A 23,669-nucleotide genomic window follows, 5' to 3' on the forward strand; every position below is an offset into this window, starting at 1 on the left:
AGGTGGAAATACCGACAGCCTTAGGCGTAGAGTATGGGGAAGGGGCTATACCATCGGAAATATCTTTCGGTAGGCTTAGCGCCCCCGCCTCTCAAATTATCATGACTTATCAAATATATTTAAACATATGGGTCAGAAGTCCCAATAATGAAGTAACTTAGAGTGTACATGGTTTTTATAATCAAGACGACTGTATCACTATCATTACTGTAAATAACACATCAAAGCACTGGCAATTACAATTTAGTATTGGTAGGCATAGCTCTGGGTTACTACGAAATGTTAAATTCCTATTGCAACTTTTTACATGTAGAAATAAATTTGCGATTCTTAAAGATATTAACGTGCATTAACGTAAAAACAGCTTTTCGCGAATGATTTTTGTTGGATCATGCAATCTCGATGTTTCTCACTTTAACAGTAAAGTTTCTGCGCATTCCGCCACACATTACAAAGGCTAATTGATTTAGCCGTAAATCTGATTGTCTGCAATGAGTCGGAAGCTGGAAGCAGTTTTAACCCTATGGCATTGTATACTAATACATTAATGTCACTAAAATAAACATCCTTAAAATTTTCATAAGTCAAATATCATAAGTCAAAAAGGGAATTGCACCTGTCGGAGTTCCAGTAGAACGTAAACCCAGCGAATGATTTGTTAAGTTCCAAGTTTCTGTTAATGGAATGGTTAGCATTGTATTTAGATACCCCAGTGAGGTGGACATACCGACACCCTTAGGCGTAGAGTATGGGGAAGGGGCTATACCATCGGAAATATCTTTCGGTAGGCTTAGCGCCCCCGCCTCTCAAATTATCATGACTTATCAAATATATTTAAACATATGGGTCAGAATTTCCAATAATGAAGTAACTTAGAGCGTACATGGTTTGTATAATCAAGACGACTGTATCACTATCATTACTGTAAATAACACATCAAAGCACTGGCAATTACAATTTAGTATTGGTAGGCATAGCTCTGGGTTACTACGAAATGTTAAATTCCTATTGCAACTTTTTACACATGTAGAAATAAATTTGCGATTCTTAAAGATATTAACGTGCATTAACGTAAAAACAGCTTTTCGCGAATGATTTTTGTTGGATCATGCAATCTCGATGTTTCTCACTTTAACAGTAAAGTTTCTGCGCATTCCGCCACACATTACAAAGGCTAATTGATTTAGCCGTAAATCTGATTGTCTGCAATGAGTCGGAAGCTGGAAGCAGTTTTAACCCTATGGCATGGTATACTAATACATTAATGTCACTAAATTATTAATAAACATCCTTAAAATTTTGTCATAAAATGATGATGAAAGTTTCACTCTTACGTGGCAAGGAAATAGAAACCTGTAAGTGCATTGAAATGCACGGTATCTCACTTTTCAGACACACAATCGTCCCCTCGGACTTAGGCCTCAGGCCTCTTTTCAGACCTCGAGAAAACATATTTTCTGTACTTTCCTCCCAGTATATAAACAATATATATTTATATTTGTAGCTGGCGGATATATTTTACGGGCTCTTAAAAGACGCATTGGTTTTTATGATTCGGTTCGAGATTTGCTTCGATATTCGCGTTATATTATACACGAAAGCCGCCATTTTAGGTGTCACCTGAAATACCAACCAAGCGGGCAAACATGATCTTGATACTCAGTCTTTAACAATGCAAAAGGTACTGGTGAAATTTTTCTTGAAAACCACAATCTTTTACTGAGTGAAATTGTTTACTGCAATGAGTTTTCGTGCGTGAAAGCAAACAGCTGCAACTGATTTACCTGTTGCTCTAGGACATGCCATTTCGTCAGATCCATCGTAAACGCAATCTTTCTCTCCATCGCACCTTTTTTTGAGGGAAATACATCTGCTTCTGTCAACACACATGAATGACGCCAAAACATTGCACTTTGTCACTTGAATAAACGGAGAGTAATTATTAGTTCAAAAGTAATTCGTGAAAGAGCAATGCCGGGCAAATTGAATGACAGATATTTTTATACAGCCACTTTCATGTACAATATTAAACAACTACTTAAGTACTATAGTCTACAGCTAGCTACTTTTGTACAACAAATTTTCACACTGCTTAGTTAAATAATACATATTTTATTTCCTGACGTTCTCAAAACAGTTTGGAACTATTAACTTTATGCATACTAGCAAATTCTTATTGCGCGTGTTAGAACGCCTTTCTGCGTGAACAACCTTCAGCAAGAGACTGACTTCACTTGTTTCAACCTTTTTATGCGTCTCGTGCTGTACAGGCTACTCAGATGTACGCAGAGGGTAGTAGCTAAACTCTTCAACAGAGATAGAATGTTATAATGCCCAATCAATGTTTTCCCTTATAGCGAAACGACGATGCATTCAGAAAACCGCCAAATTTTCAGGAGAGTAACAGAAACAGTATTCAAGTAGCAGTATAAGATATTTTTGACCTAAAAATTTAGTACATTTTGTAGTGTACATTTTCACTCTGCTTACCACAATTTATTTCATCTGAATTGTCCTGGCAGTTAGCGTATCCATTACATCGATGAGATCCAAAAATACATCCACTCTTGTCAAGGCATAAGAAATCACTGGGGTTTGGGCATGCTGAAAAAGACAACGTTTGTTTGAATAAACTTGTGAAACCAATGACGATAGGCCTACGCGTGGATACTCGAAGTTTTTTTTTTACATAAGGATATCATCGCTTTTATGAAACGTTGATTTAGCAGTTTCGATAGACGGAATCTTTGCAATATCTTATATTTCTTGTTTTAAATGGACATAAATATTTCTCAGTGTGAATAAAAAAAGTGAATCGAATTTCAATACGCCATAGCGCTTTTAACATTGTGTTTTGCGCTCGTATTTGAATACAGCATGAAAGAGGAGCTTTTTATCTTTACAATGATATGTTTGTTATTTCATAGCAGGCAGAAATGATCGAGTACTCATACAACAAAAATTGCAAGTCGGAATTTCATTTGCCCACCGCTGGCTATTGAATGCAATTATTGAAGCGCATGATCAACACAGGTAGCTACCAACCAGCTGTTTCATTGCTTTTGTTTGAAATCGCAGTAAAATAAACGAATTTAATTCCTAACGGTATAGAAATGGATTTTGAATGCTATTTTTATTTGAGGAGTGCTTGATCATTACTATTGGTTATGAAATGAAAAACATATCAATGGAAAGCTACAGAACTCATCTGTTTTGATATATAAAAATTCAAGAGCAAAACACAATATCGAATGCACAATGACATATAAAAGTTCGATACACAATATTTCATATATACACTGCATGCTCATGGGAAATAATTGTCGGTTGGTTGACAGTAAAAACTATGTCAATAAAACTAGCTATAAAGTAAATGGTTTGAACCCGGGAGTATCGTAACATGTTTGTGGATGAAGATCGTCCAGGTTAGTAGAGTCCTGAGAAGGACTGTTGGTATTGATGTAGACAAACGTTTCGACAACTTTAGCGGTAGTCATCTTGAGGATGCTATGGTTTAGAAATTTGTGCTTTCTCTTGAACATGAACTCTTGGTATTACATTCAGAAAACATGCAAAAGAAAGCCAATATTTCAATTAAGAAGTAAAAGATGTTTTTCGTGTCTGCAAAGGCTTATGCAAAAACGAGGACAAGTTTGAGAGAACTCGAGCGCATATCAATACAACATCTGCTCGCTCAAAAGTTTCCCAAACGCCTCCGAGGTTAAATAAGCTTCAAACACAAAAAATACCTTTTATTTGTTTTATAAATAACAATGAAGCGAAACAGATAAATTTAAAGCAAATATGTTATCTAACATGTATCGATGATTGAGTTGCAAATTCTCTTTGATTTACTCCATGGAGCTCCGATCGGTTTCCCACAATTGCACATGCTAATTAATGCAAACTCAGCTAATGACTAATCCGCGCACGCGTTATATTGCTGTTACTTTATAACACATTATGTTGACTATCAGGAAAAGTATCTTCTAATGCTGTATTTTCAATTTGCCTGTCAGCTAGACAACCAATTAATGAGTACATACCCGTCAACATATTGTTACAAATGTCTTATTCATTAAACAGTTAATTGATAAAATTCAAACCATATGTCATCTCTTGAATTTTTCTAGTAAATGGTTTGAGCCCGCGTGATATCATTTTAGCTACGTTATTACAAGTACTTCGTCAAGGTTAGTGCAGTCCTGGGAGGGACTCTTGATGATGAATGACGTTTCCACAACATAAGTCATCTCAGAGTCAATGCCACCTCACAATATTTACAATAAAAGGTATTCAAGAGCGGTTGACAAACTTATCGCCATTTTTGTCGGCGTAAAAGTTAGTGAAACAAATAGATTATACTTTCTACAACTCGGTCATTTTAATTGTAGAGAAGACTTACGTCGATCTTTATTAACACAACCGGTTTCATCCGAGCCATCATCACAATCATCGTAGCCATCACATCTGAGTCTTTTCTCAATACATTCTCCGTTCTTGCAGCGGAATTCCTGGTCACTACATCTGCGTCGATCTATGAAAAAACTTTATGGCGTAAATGTCGATCTTCGATTGTCACCGTGCTGAAAATGTTCTACATATGCGCCTCAGCATAATACGAACTTGCGCGAATTCGCTAGCCGCGCTGAGATTGCGATAGTTTGGCGTTTGCAAATCCTCTTTCAGGCAAAAATAACAAAAATTGAGAAATCACCTGAGCTAAACTTCAATAACATTAGAATATTTTGAAGCGACGGACGAATTTTTAAAGTTAATCATCATTCCAAATGAAGGTTTCTGAAGATTAAAATTTGTAGGCGTCAACTCTTCGAGAAGCGTACGTTATAGCTAATAATTTCTCTTTACCAAGAAAAACGTTTATAATGCTGGACGGAAGTCGTTTGCAGTGTAATCATAAAATACTCAAATATAGCTACATTTCGCTATATAATTGTGGCTATACAATGTGACGTGGCGAGCACCGAAAATTTGGATCATGATATACGTAAATATTTTGGTTTTCACTCTAAAGAAATGAATGATGTTAACTATCCGAAATTTACATAGCATGTACAAACTTCCAGGCAAGCTACGCCACTATATAGTTATGACAGGAAATACAATGCAAGATGGTGGTACACCTTTTTCATACAAATTGAAATAAAATAGAGAATGGGCAAGTTTATCGTATGAGCACATTCGTTCACCTTTGCAGCCTTTTTCGTCTTCCCCGTCCTTGCAGTCGTAACGATCATTACATAGGTACTCGACAGGAATGCAAGATGGATCAGAACGACATTGAAATTGATTCGGACAGTTAGTGTTGTTAACTAAAACACGACGCAAGAGTAAATATAAATGGAAAAAACTTCAAAGGCTCTGCAATGCTACACAAAAACTAATTAAAAATAACTATCAAAAACTATAGTATAACCCATCTTACAGCATTCAGGCAGAGTTTCGTCGGAGTTATCTCCGCAGTCATTCTCCCAATCGCAAGTATTTAACATGGATATGCAACGACCATTGTCACAGGCAAATTCTCCAGCAAAACACTTATCGTTGGCTGTAAACATTTAAAACACCATCGTTATCATATTAAACGACTGCACACATTTCATAATAAATGATTGCTGGGGAGCAAAAACAGTTTCGTCGATTGAAAAACAACTAAAAAGCGTAATGGACGTTCACTTATTAGCTTTGGGCAAATTCAATAAGTTTTTCCAACTGATCGTGTTGGCTAAAGGTATATGTCTTCTGATTTGAAAAAAATGTTTCAAAACTAGGAGATAGACTTCAAATATAGAAGACGTTTAAATCAATGTTGAGCAACGAAAAGTTCCCTACCCCCTAACCCCTTCAAGAACGGTGATATTAAATCATAAGGACATATAAGCTTACGTTTATGAACGCAGGTGCCATTCTTTAATTTGATCATTTTTCCACGACACAGGCACTTTTTGGTGTTCTTATCCAAAAACATGTTATCGCTACAAGCACAGGCATGATCCTTATTCGACGTTGGTAGACAGAGTTGATCGCATTCTGAATTTCCACTACATGTACTTGTGTCTAAAACACGAGGTTTGACATACCATTAAAATAAGAAAAACCTGTTAAATTAACATACACGTTTGTCATCATACTTTCGCAAAGTGCAAACATTTTTTACCATAAGTATGTTCATAGTTTGATGAGTTGGAAAAGAGAGCTCGAAAATGCTTTTCAGGCAAGTGCCCGATATGATATTAAAATATGGAATGGCTTGATTCCACAGGCAAAATTCATCAGCGAAATTATGCCACGCAAAATGATTGCGCGCATGCGTGATAAAGACAAATTGCCCATTCCGCGAGAAAAAATTTAGCTCGAATTAAAGCTCATCCTTTTCACTTCGAAAGCGAATAAAGAAGTAAAATTCATCAGAATCATTGATGTGCAACGATTCACATTTTGCCATATATAATTTCTAGACAAGAGTTTTGCTCGTAGAATGAGGGACATCGATAATTGTGACAAGGGGCATATTCATACATGCATGTTATAATCTGCAGAACACAATGGTTGCATAGAACTTAATTCAGCATATTATAAATATATGAATACGACCCGGCACCAAAATATCGATTTTTCTACCATCCTGTCATGGAAAATTGACACGACAATTGCAATAGTCTTCACTACGGCATATCACGGCATATCATGCGCCCTCAGTGATGTTCGATGCGGTGCGTTTGGGTTAAACTCGAATCTATGCATCATGAAATGAGCCAATATCATTCATGCAAATTTTGAATGGATTGTTGAACATGTATTAAGAAAGATGAAATCAATATCATGCCATACCAACTGCAGTCGCCCATATCTACTTACGCAGTGCCTCTATACGAAGGGCTCACCACCCGTAAGCCGACACTTCTTTTGGGTTCTTGCCAATAAAATATTACCTATTATAACTTCTCTCACGGGGGGACACCAAGTCGTGCTCCTAACGGTATCCAATTACGGGAGGTTCGACGGTATATTTTATGGACGTTAAACTTTCAACGAGTTGTTCGCCCTGCCTAAGCTATAGGTTGTCCATAGAATTACAGATGCCATATTCGCGCGCAGTTTGGCATTTTGACGTATGTATTCATCAACCGACAACAAGCAATTCGAAAACGAATGAAAAGTGGATGTATTCATTCACAAAAAAAAAATAGGTGACAATATTCGTAACGTAGAGTATCGAGTTTTTAATGTAGATGTTTATTTCAGATATAAATGCACGCTCTCACACGTAAATGCACGTCGCAAGTGCATGTTTTGATGTAAAATAGATCTTACGGGTCAATTACCATTAAAGAGTTGAAATGATCAGTGAATGAACGCAATAAATAAATCTTTATGTAAGCGCGATAAAAGAGGCGTAAAAAATAAGGAGCCCAATGTTTTATTATAAAGCCCGGTTCTTAACTTGTCGTTCGAGTCTTCTCAAAAACACAAACCGATGGGACCGAGCTCTATACAAACGACTACATGAGAACCAGCTTTAGTCATAACAAGCGGTTGTACTTTGACACGCAAACATATAAATTCGACAAAAAAAAAACAAACAAACACGAGAAATCACTCACCAACTTGACTTCGTTTATAATAGACTTTGATTTCATATCTGCTCTTGCTGCTGAATCCAGGAACTTTTTGGATAATTTCCTGCGCCTTTTCGGCGAATGATTTATGCTCTTTGTAGACTATTCCGGTGTGCCAGTCATCCCAATAAACATATTTATCATCAACAGCGATCGAATACGGGTGTATGAGTATTTTTTTCCACAAAGCATTTGTTCTTTGGGCAAGGATCTAAATGGAAATTTGTGGAAAGTTGGGAAATCCTATGATTTGATTGACAAATGAGTTCTCGATTATTACAATGCATGCTTTCCTAAATCGTTGGACCTTTCATTATAAAGTATGGGACGCTTCTTGTGCGACAGCAAAAAAAATGACGATAACAATAAAATCAAAGATATCTTACAAGTTGCTTAGAATGTATTTATTCACTTCTGCCTTCGGAATCGGCATATAATCAACCTGCTTGCCATCAAGACAAATTGATAAAACCCTCAGCGGTATGATTTCTTTAATCATATGATGCAAAGGATATTTTCATTCTGCAAATATTCTCACTCGGTTTGAAAGGTATTCCTACTTATAACTGAAATAAAATTTATGCTCAATAACACAAGGCAAGCGAAAGACAATTTGTTATCCCTTTAATATACATATCATGCAGTGGAAAAATCCTTTGTTGAATTCCACTAACATGGCGATCGCGAGGTAATAAACAAACCTTCTATACCGGTAGCTATACGGGGTGTATCAAAATGAATCTAAATAATTTGAAATGAGGTTATAAAACGTGATAGGGGCATACACGCAAAAAATCCAAGTTTTAAAGATCTCGCGTGGGCCAGCGCTCTCCCCAAATTGCTTGAAATTTCTATGGCTTGTAGTGTAGAACGCAGTCCATATTTTGACTCAGGGTGATTGAATTGTTTTGCCGATGAGTATTTTTTGTGCGCACGGCCTGTTTTGAAGGACTTTCGACGACGGTTCTTTCACTTGAAAAAGTCTCGCAATTTCAATAATCTCATTACCAGCTGTACCAGAGAACATGAAAGTACTTAGAAAAACCAAACTTTCTGGTTTATTCTACGAGCGTCTTGTTTTAGAGATTTTTTTAAAATGAGTCTTTTTTTACACACCTTGTAGCTATATCGTTAGAACAAACATCGCCACACCAGTGACGTCGCCAGCTCAATAAATGATGGTGATAACATTCAAATATGCATGTTTTAATCACTAAGAAACAATTGATTTCAAAAAAACATAATACGCAAAACATGCATCCATAAATAAAATACCCTTCACTTAACGAGCTGACGACACCACTGCGCCACAAAGGCATGAAGAAAATACCGTCTGTAGAACTAAGAACATAGGTATACCGCCCAACTGTATAACATTAGAAAATAGTTAACCACCAGTAAGATAATGTACAAAATGAAAACAAAAGCTTGTGAACTAAATCGCGTCTCGCACCCACTGATCTCAAAAAAAGACCGGATCAAGCAACTCTATATTTTTAGTAAACAAATTTTGAAGCCACCGCCGTTGTTACTAAGGGACGAACTCATCAAAAGATTTTTTAAAAAAACTATGGAAAACATAGCAACATATGTCCAAATTATGCTTTAAGATAACGCAGAAGAAGAAAAACAACCTTTGTGGTGATAGTAAAGCGAGAGTCAGAAAGAATAATCGGCCGTATAAAACAAAACGCATACAGGTTTCACACCGAATCACTCGTAAAAAACGCCTGTAATTTTAAAGGATTGATCAGTTTATGATCGTAAATGAAATCATTTAATGAGTTTGTACTTCTACGATTCCAACAATTCTAGGTATTTCCATGCAGTTGTGGGCTATTTTCCATTGTCTTTCCATACCACAGTAGAGTTATCGATGACAAAAATCGCTGCTTTTTTATCATATTTCATCATATTTCATTGTATTTTTAGCTCTTCTATAAACTGATTCATCTCTTAGTTATGTTCATGTAGTTACAAGTTGAAAGTTCTTGATTATTATCGTATAAATCCATAATATATTTGCTCCTTATTTTCGAAAGTTGGTCCCTTAGTAATGGCGGCGCTACTTATTTTTTGTCTTCAACTTTTGTGCTAAATGCTTGATCCAGTCTTATTTCGAGATCAGTTCTCGCACCCTCTAAACAGAGTCATGTGAAGTGCAATTAAAGTATTAAAAATGAAATACATACGTACCTTGTGTTTCTTTTTTATTAAATCATACGAACCAATGATGTCTTTTTTAGCATCAGTGTAATACAGAATTCTTGACTTACTGGGTCGGTAGATATCGATTGCAAGACCGTTAGGCCATTTAAGATTGGGAATATCCAATTTTTCTCTCCCCGAGCCATCCATCGCGGACCTTTCAATTTTAGCAGGAACCCCCCAATCAGACCAAAACATGTCTCTAAAAACAACAGCAGAATGTTACAAATATCTCAGAAAACAAAAATAACAAATAAGCAGCAAATTAGTTCCTTTCAGAGTGTAAATAGCCAAATTCGTAGCTAGAACGCGAAGAGCTACCATCACTCATAAATAAAATTAACATAGTTGTTTTGTTTCACAAAAACGATGAAATGCGTGAAATTGAGTAGATTATTTTTTTGGTGTGTTGTTACAGTTCTCGTCGACATGACCCCTATACTGAGTATTCAAACTATTTCAGAAACGCCAGGATGATATACACGCACAGCGATAAGAAATCAAAGATGCTTACTGTGTTTGGCTACAGGCTTATGCAAACCGAGGAGACCTTCCGGAAAACTCGAGAGCAGATCAGTGGAAGCCCGATACCACAGGTCAAGTGCTGCACTTGCTGGAGAGCTCTTACAAACGTCTCGAAGGTTTTCATAAGGCAGTGCAAACACGAAAAACATCATTTACTTCTTTTGTAAAATAACAATAATGCGAAACAAATTTAAAACTAATTTTTTATTCTTCCTTTAAAATGTATTCTTGATCAATTTGCAAATTCTCTTTGATGGATTAATTTAATCGGTTGAGCCTTTAAAGTACGTTCTACCGATAGTAAGTTCGAAACAAAAATCACAGAACACAAAAATGCCATAAACCCAAACTCACTACTGGCAAAAACTACTTAGAGTTGCCTTCTCAGTTTTCTCGTAGTTATGCGATTAGCATGTACAAGCCCACTGAGCATCACGGCGCGAATTTCTATATATAATCCTTAAATGCATGTCGTATACAAGGTATCAAAAATTACTACGCCAAACTAAACTCAATTCACAAAAAAAATGTGGCTACATGGGTTTTCGGTCTGGATTAAAAGTTTGGGTAAAAGTTTAGCAAGGTACGAAATCGCTACGTTTGGTTGAAATGATGTTCTTGGATCGACTGAAATGACAACGATCATTAATGATGAATGGCACCGATTAACCTACCCCTTTGCAGGATCCAGTGCAAGCGCACGAGGTTTTTTAAGATCCTTGGAATGCACAGTTTTTCTGAAAAGGCCATCTTTTTGACATACTTCGATGACTATCTTTCCCGAATCCACCCAATACAGATTTCCAGTGGTCCAGTCAAAATCAAGACCTTCCACTTGCTTTATGCCAGCAATATCGATCACATTTTTTGCTATACGGGTTAAAAAATAACGAGAAAGTGAATCGACATCACGAAAAATGTTAGCATAGTTTTACATAAAGTATTCCATTGTCAAAAGTTAAATATAATTTTAGTAATGATATATAGATTATTAGACACACGACAAAAATCTTATTCGCCGTTGTCAGTGGTTGTTGACTAGACTAAGGAGGCATATTGTAAAACTATTAATTCTATTCATAAATTTAATACATAATAAAACAAAAACTATATGCCGGAGGCCGGTTACAGGAAGCCTGGATAGCGCTATCAATTGGATAGCAAGTTTTTTTAAACTTTTATAAAACCTTTTAAAAAGTAAAAACTAAAAGACTCGAGCTGAACACTCACTGAAATAAAATATTGCTTCGAAGATTACGACATTTTTTTTTCGTAAGAAAAATATAAACACCTTTTTTAAAATAAGCAAAAGCGGCGAGTCTGCGTTCTAATACGCTCGCGCGCTGGTTATTAAGAGCTTATTAATGTGTAAAAAATACGATGAATATATTGTAGACTTTTTGATGATAAGTCAAAGAAAAAATGTTTCATTTTCAACTCATATGAACAAGAGAGGATGAAAGAACGCATGGCATAAAAGACTTAACTAGATTGTAACTGTCAGTTAAATGCGATGAACGAAACCAACCTTATAAGTTGTGAACATGCACACCCATGAAAAGGCGAGAAATATGTTCAGAGATTTCAGATTTGAAAATTAACAGGAACAATGACGCGAACAATGTCATTTCAGACATAAACAAATTTGCATCTATTGTATAGACAAGAAACCAAGTTTTATTAAAGCAAATTTCCTCGCACATACTTATGCAGATTTGACAAATGCCTTAGGAAACTTTCTATGTTTTGGAATCAAATCATTTCAGGTGAGTGCCCTCTAGCTCGAGGTATATAACCCTATACGTATATAACCTTTGTTACAATGTAACTTTACAATATAAGATTTAGATTTTCATGGGAGAAATGTAAAATACGACTAATCTGATGACATTTGAGAACCTTAATATACAAGTCGACTTACAAGTGCCATTAAATCTTCGCTTTTTAATCTTGTGTTCTTTCATATCTGCCCAGTAAATATATTTTTCCTTCATGTCGTAGGCCACAGCAACGGCACCAGACAAATCTGTGATCAAAGCGGTCTTGGTTTCGTTCACTAAGTCCATATATTGAATGGAAGATTTTTCAGCATAAAGAAGGAATGCTTTGTCCACTGAAATGAAAAGATGTATAGAGGTCGTGCTGACTAGAGTTCGATAGTTCAAAATGGATGAAAGCCTTTTCTTGGCAAGATCTAAATCGTCACTCGTCTTTTTAAGCCGAGCATTTTTTTTCAGGTAAAATTCAGTAGAGCCCCGCGATAACGCAAAACTCTCAAGAGAAAAGAAAAATTGTTGAAGTTAGCGGCAGTTCGAGTTATCGAGGGTGTTCTTAAATTTCGTATGTTGGGTTGACACGAGATATTAGCAGTTTTACTGTTTCATTAAAATTACGTCAAAACATAGATCAGTAGCGAATATGAAAATTGAATGAAAAGGCTATTGAGGCAAATTGTTAATAATGAACTTTTGAAACTATATTGCATGTATTATTTATTAATTTCTTCATGCTTAAATCGAATCTATACACTTTCAACATGTAAAATTTTAACCATGAGGTTCACCCTTTAGCCTTAAGTACGAGCAAAACCGTTGAAACTGCCTACTCAAAAATGTTTCACTAAATTCAGGGTAAATTGATGGAATTGAGTTCGAGTGAGCAAGTAGTTTGAGTAATCGGCGTTCTACTATATTCTCAATAAATATACTATTCTTTCTGATTGAAAAGAACGTTGAGGCCTATGTGCGAACCACTTTTTCATCAAAATTTCGCATATCATGTTCGTTTTGAAATATTTGAACAGAATGCGATGAACTACTCACAATCTTAAAAGTATTCCTAACAAGGAAATCATACAAGAAAAATATAGCTACACCATGCAATAAAACTTTTAAAATAAAGGTAGACTTTTCATTTTTCTATTCATTTGACGAACTCTTCGGTACCATTGTAGCTATAGCATCATTTTCACGATCAAAATCAATTATATGAAGTCCACAAAGACCTTTATCTTTCCCTACGACGACTTACCATTGAATGGACACGTATCCTGGTAGGGTTGATACCAATGCCGCCTGCCGACAACGCATTTGTTACCAGCAATCTTGCGGTATCTGTATGAAACATAAACGAGTTTAGGAAACGTTGTGAAGTTTCGGGAACGGTTGAATTTCGAGTATATGTAAGGAGCAGAACGAGTATGCAAAGGTGATTTTACAACAAAATGGGTGCACGTGACATCTACAACATTGTTTTATGTGTAGTTACTGGATGAGAAAAGAAGCCATACGGAGATTCTGTTAACGGACACAAAAATCTCAAGAAAGTTAGACAGCTCCGTTTATCCTATTTTTATGAAGAATCATCCTTTCCAAAACTTTAAATCATGAATTATACGAGAAAGAAATTTTGATCTCACTTAAAGCAATCTCCGCGTCATTGCCTCGTTCCGGGACCAACAAATAAAGTATATCCGTTCAAAGAAGAAAAACGACTCAGTTCAATCTATATCAGACCATTTTAAAGTACAAGCATGTATCACGTAACATTAGAAAGCATCCACACTGTTCTGTAAATGATTTAGTAATGCTTCCGAGGAAATGAATTAGAACCCAATCCTCAACATATTTAACTACAGTGACAAGGTGAGTCAAGGACGCCATCTTGAAAGGTGGCAAAAAGCAAAACTCAAAAAGAACAATAAGCTTAAGAAAAGTTCAAAAACCCAATCCTATCAAAAAATTTTAAAAATTATACGAGATTATCAACTTTGCAACAGTATATCAACTCAGAAAAAGCAGATGTTAATCGTAAATATCGTCAGTTTGGCCACCTTTTAAGATGGCGGTTTGCCTCACTCGTGACTATAGAATTTTGGTGGAATCAGATATCTAATAAATTGGGTTATAGGTCATTGTTCTGAGAGTATTTGTGTTGAAACAATGATTCTAAAATAATCGTTGAAATAAAAATTAAACATTTTTTGTTATGCACAAGACCAATATTTACACTTTTTTCATCAATTCCGTCAATTTTATGCGAAACTTAAACTTCCCATTGACACATGACACTTAAATCGTACAAAATGCGCAAGCAACAAATTCCTTGACCAACAAACAATAATATTTAGGGAAAATATATACTTCGTAGCTTGAGGCAAGTATCGATTACTTACATTGTCCTAAGGTTCAAGCGCACGCAACAACACTTGTGAAAAAACTCAACTCAACTTCTATAAACAAGTGCTTACCCTCGTGTATGGGTGTATTTTTGGCCAAAAGGACACGGTCTAGGGGCCGCGTACGGATCAAAACTTGATTCAGTGTCCACTACACAGAAAAATCTACCAAACATCGGTTTGAAACCATAGTCACTAGAGAAAGAAAGGCATACGTCAATCAATAAAAAATAGCAAAAGGTGCAAGACACAGCAAGTCATAATTCATTGTTCACCGCGAAAGCAATCCTTATCCAATTTCAATAGCGAATATGTCGGCGACAGCCTAGTTACAATAAGGTTAAGAATTGTAGGATTCGGGTCAGGGAGCAATTTGGTGTATTTGGTTGCAGAAGACGAAATACTGCACCATATCACAAGAGAAATAGTACCCCCGCCACCACAAAAAAATCATGGAATCCTTACAGAAGGGGTCTTTGCTGCGACTCGCCACATTTTTACTTTTGCTTTTCGATCCGATCCAGCAGATTTTCCCGTAATCCGTGGAAAGTCAAAAAGCTTAAAAACCTTTCTCAAAGATAACATCCCATTTGAGAACTAGCAACAATTGAGCATTGGAATTTAGTCCATCCTTTAACTAAAATATATTTTAGCATCCTGTTTGCCATGTAGAATAAAACTGATAAAAAAAAACTTTCCAGCAATTGAAACTATGTGTAATTGTCCCTCGATATCAATTAAGTCAAATTTCTTAACACTAGCTCTCCTCCTATGTAATGACTGCTCCATTCTATTTAACTGATATCTCGTAGAATTAATGTAGGGTGCCCAAGCCGTCCTTAGAAAGATTATCAGGGGGGGATGTAAATCTTTTAACCGACTGGCTAACGAACTTGCAAAGAATACACTATAGGACAAAACTCAACAATTTTCAAGATCTACGAAATGACGCCCTTTAAGTCTGTTAATCAATTAAGAAATACTGCAATAATCTCAAAGTAATCAAACATTAATATTACATCGACTCAGCTCCCTGTATCTTTTTACAACACGTCAACAAGTCAACAACCTTGAATTGAAATGTAGCAAGTTAATATACTAAAGTAATATTAAGATGGTCATGGACAACCTTGCATCTTCTACTTCATGTAAGTGCATGGTGTTATATATCACCGAGCTGTGACAATGTCCGAACAGCATATGTTTTACCAACTAACTGTCTTGCTCTAATGTTACTCTTGATTTATACGAAAATTTTAGTGTTTTAACTCTTAACTTACACTTTATCCAAATCATCTGTAATAATCTGCTTAGTAATAAAAACTTTTTTTTCTGCAGACTATTATAGTACTTCCACCGACTGCATTTCTAATTATTTGGGGGGGGGGAGTGACACCCCCATACACCCTCCCACTTGTGCGACCCTAAAAGTGCCATAAAACATACCATTCGTAATCGTGAAACGAACACTTGCATTTGGTAGTGTTGACAGGTCGATCGTAATTTAAGCCATTGAAACAGACTGATTTTCGCTTTCGTCGCTCGTACTTAAGGGTCTGCCCGAGAACACAGAGACTACGAGTGTAACGATTGTGAGGAGACCAGATCTCGTAGTCGGACTTGGAGCAAGGCCTCCCTGTAACATAAACTTAATTGAAGGAAAGACTGAATAAAATTATTTAAGAAATCATTTTCAATGAAGAGTGGGGTTAGGTCACATAAATAACACAGCAAGCGCAATACGTAATCTTTCCTATCGTCCAGTATAATTTCAGATTTCGATTCTCAAAGCATAAGCAAGAAACGTTAACCACCAGGCATTGAGTTGATTGTTACACATTACTTTTACACGAACTGTTTGTAAACCGTACAAATAGCATCAACGGGCAGATCAAGTGGTTAGAAGATACAGATAAGGGCCGCATCAAAATGGGATCACACTATTTCGCAAAAAAAAAGGTCGCCTGATTTTTTTTGTCATGATACAAATCGCGTGTTGAATAACGACACAAGACGGAATATATGAGCGTAAATAGCAGGGACCAAAGTGGAACTGTGAAACGACAGCGAGAACACTTCATGATTGAAGACAAGTTAAAGGACTTTAGTTAGTTTGGAGAAACTAATCCAGACCAATATAAAAAGTCGAAAAAAGGCGAAAAAACGCGTGCGGAAGCAAGTGGATCAGATGTGCACGCATAAGCAACCATGTCCAAAAGAGGTGATCGACTAAGTTTTCAGGAAAAAAAGCACAGTGGAAACACCCGTATTTCGTATGAACAAGCTGATCAAAATCCATATCACTGTCGGTCTAGCCCGTCTCCGTCAAAATTTGCTTCTGACTCATTCTAAACAAAACTACACACAGCAGAAAGATTTTTTGGCCTACCTAGTACATTTGAAACATTGACTTGAACAACAATCCAATTATGACGTCCTTTGTACGATCCGAAAATTGTAACTACTGTGGTCCTCTCGCCTGTCTCCGTTAACAAACCATAAACTCGAACATGTTGTTTAGTGAAATTGTATCGTTTCCACGTCAAACCCTCATCGACGCTATACCTAAAGAAAATTTAACGTCGTAACATATCAATCAAAAGTGCTGAAAACAGGAATGAAAACAGGATGATTTTTAAGGGATAGTGTGCTCTATTTTGAAATGTACGAAAGCCCCGGGATGTTTTAAAATAAGAACCATGAGGAAAATTTCGGCTAACGTCATAGGTTCATACTTCTCGAACAGGTCATTGCCATATTAAAGAAACGCTTATCATACCATACGTCACATACCTTCAATCTGTTGCATAAATTATACTGCTTCATACAAAATTAATGTAATTTATTATTTCAATTTTTTAACATCTGATTCGAAAGGCTATTGCGAAACGAGTTAGTTACAGCTTGGTAGTGTATTTTCCTATAAACATTTTATAAAAGATGAGATCAGAACAGAGTTGAAAGCGGAGGTTGAAAGCCATTCCTATGAGCTCGAATAAGGCAGTAAAATCTGTGCTACCACTTGAATGTATGTGACGTAAATGGGGGAAAGCTTTTCTTTAGTAATGTAAGGACTCATACGAGAAATATGGTTTCCCACTGTTTGACGACAAAATCTACAATAATCTTGTACCCTCGTTTCAAGGGTGATGAGTGGTTGCACGAGACTTGGACAAAAAAACCGAAGAACGATGTCACACAAGTCACGTAACATTTATTACATCATGCTATATACATACAAAATCTCTTTTGTAGGTGACCACTGACGTACAGCAACGACAACTCCACCATGATCGACAAAATTGTAGTACCATCTACCTTGAAGAACCTGCAATAAGGCAACATCCGTTTTAGTAAATGGAATGAGAAGTCAATAGTAAACTTCTACAAAATCGATCCGCGAAGAAGCCAATCAAAGTAAATTATTGCTCATCGGAATCACGATAAATGTAGAGTGGAGCCCCTTATTACGGTAACTGAAGGCCACAATAACATGACCGTGTGAGATCAGATTTCAAGCATGACGTCATTAGAGCCATGTAACAAAGATTGTGTAAAAACAACAACGACGGCATACATATAATAGTAACACTTAAATACAAGACACTAAGGGCGGGGGTTGTGTATTATTAAAATCTTTACCATTTAATCCTGCGTTGTTATGTTAAATAACCAGGTAAATGTCTATTTCATGATTGTCACGATAACTTATACAGATAAGCTCATCTTCCAATCTAAATCTCAAGACAGGATTTGGACTACTGCCACGATTTCTCGTGACAAGGTTAGGCCACATTGGTTATAGTATGCAGTACGACCGCATTTAAAAAAAATGCGAAGTTTTGCGAACGTGGATTTTGTTTTGATTCTCAAATAGGAACGGATTTAGGGAAAGCGCAGAGAGGTGCGTACATCTCCTACCTGTGGCTAGCAGAGGGCAGTGCAAATTTCCCTACAAAATATCAACATGCCAAAAATCAAGCGAAAGCATTCGTGTTTAACAGAGTGCACTTTAAAAAATCTCCCAATTATAATAAAAAAATGACATACTTTAACAAAAAAGTCCAACATGCTACGGCAAAAGTATTCGCCGAAATCTAACCCATCTCAGTTCTCAAAACACAAAAGCAGCAACAGCACTTTCATTCGGCTTTCGTTCGCATGTTTATTGTCAGCAAAAAATATCAACAAAATTTGCTCACCTCAAGCCAAGACTTGCCAGCGTCATTCGACAAATAAACATTTGCGTTAATGGTAAAACGCTTTCCAGTGTTGCCTAATCAAAAAAAGAAAAAATGTTAAAGTGCAAATTAAACCAAAACGAGAATAGTTAATATAAATTGATGTGCAATATAAGTTGGAAGACCCAACGTCACATGTCAGATGTCACGTGAGCAAACAGAAATTATAAAAAGGTGGTACGAAATATGCAAAAAATATATCTCTTTATCAGCTTCATTGGTTAAGATCGAAAACATTAAGCTACAAAGAAATTAGAGAAAAAACTTTTCCAAATTCCAGGAACAGTGTTGATCATGCCCATTTTGGTCAGTGCGCTAACGTAATTGGCCACCTTAACTTCTCTCGTCAAATTGCACATTGCCTACCCCACGGCAACAAATTTCCGCCCAAAACAGACAGAGCAACAAGCAGTAGAAAAAACACTTACCAGAGGACACAATAAGACCTGGAGCGGATTTTCTCGATTTGATTGGAGGAGCCCAATATCCCGGATGTTCCTTAGCAAAATGAGTGGCCAGATGAAGTGAGCAACCGTCCTAAAAAGTTGGAAAATGATATGCAATAAAAAAATTGTTCAATATACACTCAACAAATACTACGTCTAACGATAATGGGGGGTATTATGCTTTCTAGAGAAATCAAAAATACAACATACGCAAGCAGGTTATCCAAAAAGTATTTAAATCGCACGCATCGATGGGACGAAAAGTTTCCTCGAATAAATGCTTTAGCGAAAAGCTCCGCGAAAAGCATTATTTACACTCACAAAATAGTAAAGCAAAAATTTAAGCCATAATCTCACTTTTCTAAAGCAGTTCATCATTGAACCGTTACTGTGTTTCGCTGGAGCCTTGACATCATGCCAGAAGCCGCCTTTGTTATAGGATATCTTCGTGTGGATAGGCCTTGTTCCAATTTTCCCGTATTCCAGTTGACTTGCAATATAAACTCCACGCATCGAAGCTACTTTATACAGGTCGACAAAACTCTCCTTCATGTAAAGCCTGGATGAAAAAAAAAACAACGACACACCATAGTAGCTTGATAATATCTCTTCGTTTACATTTTTTTTATTTAGTTTCACTAATTTTCACAACTTTTACATCTATAAAATTAAACTTTGAGATATTTCTCGACTGTAAATCGATAAGTGTAGTAATTGCACTTCTAAACTTGGTACCTGAAACCGAGTGATGGATCTAGAATACGTCAAAATAAATTACTGCAGCACATTTTGCCATATATTTACATTTCTAAACACATTGGCAGCAAATCCATTTGTAAAATTATATTCTTTAGAAATTAAAAACCAATCGTGTTTTTCTGATTGTAAATTGAATTTAAAAATGAAGAGCTATAATTTATTTTAATGTACACTGGATCCGCCACTAACTGTTCCATAAAGAGTGTAATTGTCCTGTGGGTATTGTGACCTGATAGGCTGAAACGCCGTGAAAGCCAAATTTTTCAATTAAAAAACAACATGAGGGCAAACAAAGATTTCGGTCCATTGCAATTGTATGAAATTTAAGAATAAGCTACAAAACAATGCAAAAGAGAAAAAACTGTAAGGCCTGCGGCAGTAAAAGGTAGAACAGCTTCCTACTTCGGGAGCCTAAATTTATGGGGAGCCTATAATTTTTTACAAAACCATTTTCATGCTTTTTCTACGAAGCCCACAAGACCTTTTTTAAAAAGTCGTATCATTCAAAGATTCATACCGGAAGGTGGATTTCGGAGCAAGATAAAAATAACTGGCAAAAAGTATTAAAATACAAAAACAAATAAAAAGCTAGATAAAAGTTAAAACGAACAACAACACACATCATACCTGTGCCAAGTATTTGTATAATAATAAGGAAGATACAGGAGGATTCGTTCCAATGATAACGTGTAAACTTTGCCTTTCACGTCAGATATATAAAGATGTGAAGTGTTTTTGTTATGATTCACAGCAACAAACACCTGACCCTCGCTTGCATCAGCGATCATATAATCCTATACGTAAAAGATACTCTAGAGTCAGGTGCAATTACACATAGCTATATAACCGATCAACTAAATTGAATTCATTGAATTTTTTAAGTTTTTGATTTTTGCAAAAACTGATAACCGAAGAAAAATAAGGGAAGCACGAATACAAGCATCAATTTGTTTTTCATAAAAAAGTAAATAAAAAAAGAGAGCACGAGAGCATCTACAAACAAATGGAAAAATGGCGAAGCCAGCTTCCAAGTTTAAGTCCTACTATGTAAATTTCACATCATGAAAAAGCCTTGGATTATGTAAACATTTTAACCTAAAAAAATCGACGAGACAAACTTTGTAATAAACGTTTTTATGAACAATATTATGAATCCTAAACTCCACGAATTCTTGCCAAAAAGAATTATTCGTAATTACGACCTAAGAAGCCGTGGATCTTACCAACATTTTTGTTGCATGACCGAACGTTTTAAAAATTCCTTTTTACCACAAAGTATTATAAGAAATAACAGTAACTAGATATTAGTTTTTAATTGTTCATTGGTTGTAAATATATATATAATAATTAATTATTTAAAATTTACTTGTAAGAACTTTTATAATTTCACCATTTCGGTTACAAAAAAACTTCATGATTAATAATTTCAAATTCAATTATCATAATTCATTTCTTTAGAAATCTGTGACTTATTTTCACAGCACGAGCAGTCAAATAAAAAATATATAGCAAGATAAAATTAACGGGATGGCTTCGCAAATAAAATAGGCAAATGCACTTAGTTTATAGTTTGCGCGAGTTGTTCTCATCTTAAACACTTATCGGAAGTAACCGAATGATAAAAATTAAACAAGGGTAACACGGAATTCTGTTTGACGAGCAACGACGATCCGTGCGAGATATCTTGGTAATAAAATAACTGACAACAAACATAAAATTCAACAAACTGAATTCATGTAGCTAACGTACCTCTCTCCTCATATCATTTGGAAATTCGGCTTTGCTTATGTCTTTATAATGATATCCAACATAAAGATCGAGACCATTTGCGCTCTGAAGTAAAAAAAAATGTTGATACAGAAAACATACGTGATTGATTGAAGCTGTTAGTAGGCAGTTTCGTGACGTCATAAAAATGGCGTTGCATGTACTTTTTATTTCCGGTTTACTCTACAACGGCTGTCGTGTTAACGACTACGACGTAAAAACATACAATTTAACGTCTTATCGACGACGGTTAAAAGAAACTCATGCAACTTTAGGACAAAAATAAAGAATTATTCAGAATATTAGCATCTTAAAAGATCATTCACGAATACATATGTTTATTCCAGTAAAAACTGCGAATGTTTTGTTTCCTAAAGCGCAAAGAAAAACAAATAAACAACGCTGGTCTGCTCTAATTTCGGGGATTTCCCCCAAGTGAAAATAATTTTAGTCCCAAAACAGAATGTCGATGATTGTTTATCGAAATAAATATACTGTAGGACATTTTTAACATCAAAGTGATAGAAAATGATAGAAAAAACGGGCCAGCAAGAAAATGCCGAAACGGATGAAACTTGTTTTATACTATTCTTGGACGAAGTCCTACAAAAGGTCTGCTAAATCACAATTACTTTACGACGTGATGGCGTCCTAGACCCAGATCCCTAGCAAAATTTGACGACGTCTTCGACGAAACGTCGTGTTGGCTAAATTAGTCTATTTTGCGAAGTACGCCACGCACTATACTGATGCGGCTGGTAGCAAGAAAATATATATAATATTTTTTTTATAATCCCATCGATACGCTTTTCAACGTCAGTAAGACATGGTGAAAAAACTAGAGGCAAAAACAACGTTGGCTAAAAAAATTATTTATATTTTTTAAAACAGAGAACAAGTACATTACAAAAAAGAAAGAAACGAAAATAAACGTTTACCTTTCGGGTAAAAAACATGTAAACATCGTTTATTTCAAAGTCCGACACGTTGTTTGCAACAATTGAATGAGTAAAAATACTTTTATGGTCCCAACGATCACGGACGATCTTCGACGTGTTGTCCCCTGCAACCAAAACCATAAAAAGTGAACAGTGCGTACGATAAACATGTACGTGTAGCTATATTCATGGAGATATCAACTTTCCTCGCCAATTTTAATACAATTCTCGGCGAAATGAAGAAGATAATGTAAAAAAGATAAGAACAGTGTAGAGGCGAACAGAAAATAAAGACAAATAACAAAAATAACAAATGGTCAAGTGGTTTTCAGGGAAACGAAACACAGAATTACCGAAAGGTAAAGAAAGGACTAGGCAAATTTAAAAAAAAAAGAAAAGAAAGGAAATTGAAAGGAAAAACACGAAAATGTGAACAGATCGAATACAATAATAAAAAAGAAATGCATAAAAAAGCGACGTATACGATAGCTACATAAAATTATACTGAAACAGCTCAAACTGCGTAATTAAAATGTCATTAATTTTAAGTCCTGTCAAAATGCACATAAGCATCAAACAAGACCTCATTAACGATTCCTCTCAAGACTCGTCATCAATTACGCACTCTTACCATTATCCAATTCCATGTAAATAACATCATCAGAATCAACATCTTTGAATCCCCTACAGATCAGAATACAAACATGAAGGCACAGCGAATGCTCTGAAACGGCAAATCCTACGCCCATGCGCGTTGAGCGCATAGATTCCGGTATATATATAGTTATGCACCTTAATGGATATTTTCGAAATCAAATTTTGGTATGCAAATATGTTAACAGCAAAATTGATTGATTACTTATCCAGGATTTCTGCAAACCTTAAATTCTTAAAACGAAATATTGTGGGCGAGCGGGAAATAAACTCTTTCCGTACCGCCTAACTAGATTTTACCCCCAAAGTTCAAT

At 35.9% G+C, this 23,669-nt stretch overlaps 1 protein-coding gene across 4 annotated transcripts in view; it reads right to left on the minus strand.

The window, feature by feature from the left end:
- The window catches only part of LOC124447550 (sortilin-related receptor-like), a 30,241-nt gene that overhangs the window by 2,587 nt on the left and 3,985 nt on the right, over positions 1-23,669 (minus strand). For 2 of the 4 annotated variants that reach the window (XM_046998520.1, XM_046998519.1), the window contains exons 5-26: positions 23,333-23,385; positions 22,702-22,826; positions 21,746-21,829; positions 20,624-20,790; positions 19,595-19,796; positions 19,220-19,328; positions 18,753-18,826; positions 17,790-17,878; positions 16,940-17,115; positions 15,997-16,186; positions 14,623-14,745; positions 13,404-13,486; positions 12,295-12,486; positions 11,048-11,243; positions 9,837-10,050; positions 7,626-7,851; positions 5,908-6,078; positions 5,447-5,569; positions 5,211-5,333; positions 4,406-4,537; positions 2,491-2,604; positions 1,785-1,919 (exon numbers count right to left, since the gene is read on the minus strand). In XM_046998520.1, the coding sequence (XP_046854476.1) occupies positions 1,785-1,919; positions 2,491-2,604; positions 4,406-4,537; positions 5,211-5,333; positions 5,447-5,569; positions 5,908-6,078; positions 7,626-7,851; positions 9,837-10,050; positions 11,048-11,243; positions 12,295-12,486; positions 13,404-13,486; positions 14,623-14,745; positions 15,997-16,186; positions 16,940-17,115; positions 17,790-17,878; positions 18,753-18,826; positions 19,220-19,328; positions 19,595-19,796; positions 20,624-20,790; positions 21,746-21,829; positions 22,702-22,826; positions 23,333-23,385 (3,101 nt within the window). Of the gene's footprint in view, positions 1-616; positions 674-1,784; positions 1,920-2,490; positions 2,605-4,401; positions 4,538-5,210; positions 5,334-5,446; positions 5,570-5,907; positions 6,079-7,625; positions 7,852-9,836; positions 10,051-11,047; positions 11,244-12,294; positions 12,487-13,403; positions 13,487-14,622; positions 14,746-15,996; positions 16,187-16,939; positions 17,116-17,789; positions 17,879-18,752; positions 18,827-19,219; positions 19,329-19,594; positions 19,797-20,623; positions 20,791-21,745; positions 21,830-22,701; positions 22,827-23,332; positions 23,386-23,669 lie in introns of all 4 variants that reach the window. The other 2 variants (XM_046998518.1, XR_006948748.1) reach the window with 2 other exon arrangements.

This window comes from Xenia sp. Carnegie-2017, unplaced genomic scaffold, assembly GCF_021976095.1.
Source record: "Xenia sp. Carnegie-2017 unplaced genomic scaffold, XeniaSp_v1 HiC_scaffold_22, whole genome shotgun sequence".
NCBI lineage: Eukaryota > Metazoa > Cnidaria > Anthozoa > Malacalcyonacea > Xeniidae > Xenia > Xenia sp. Carnegie-2017.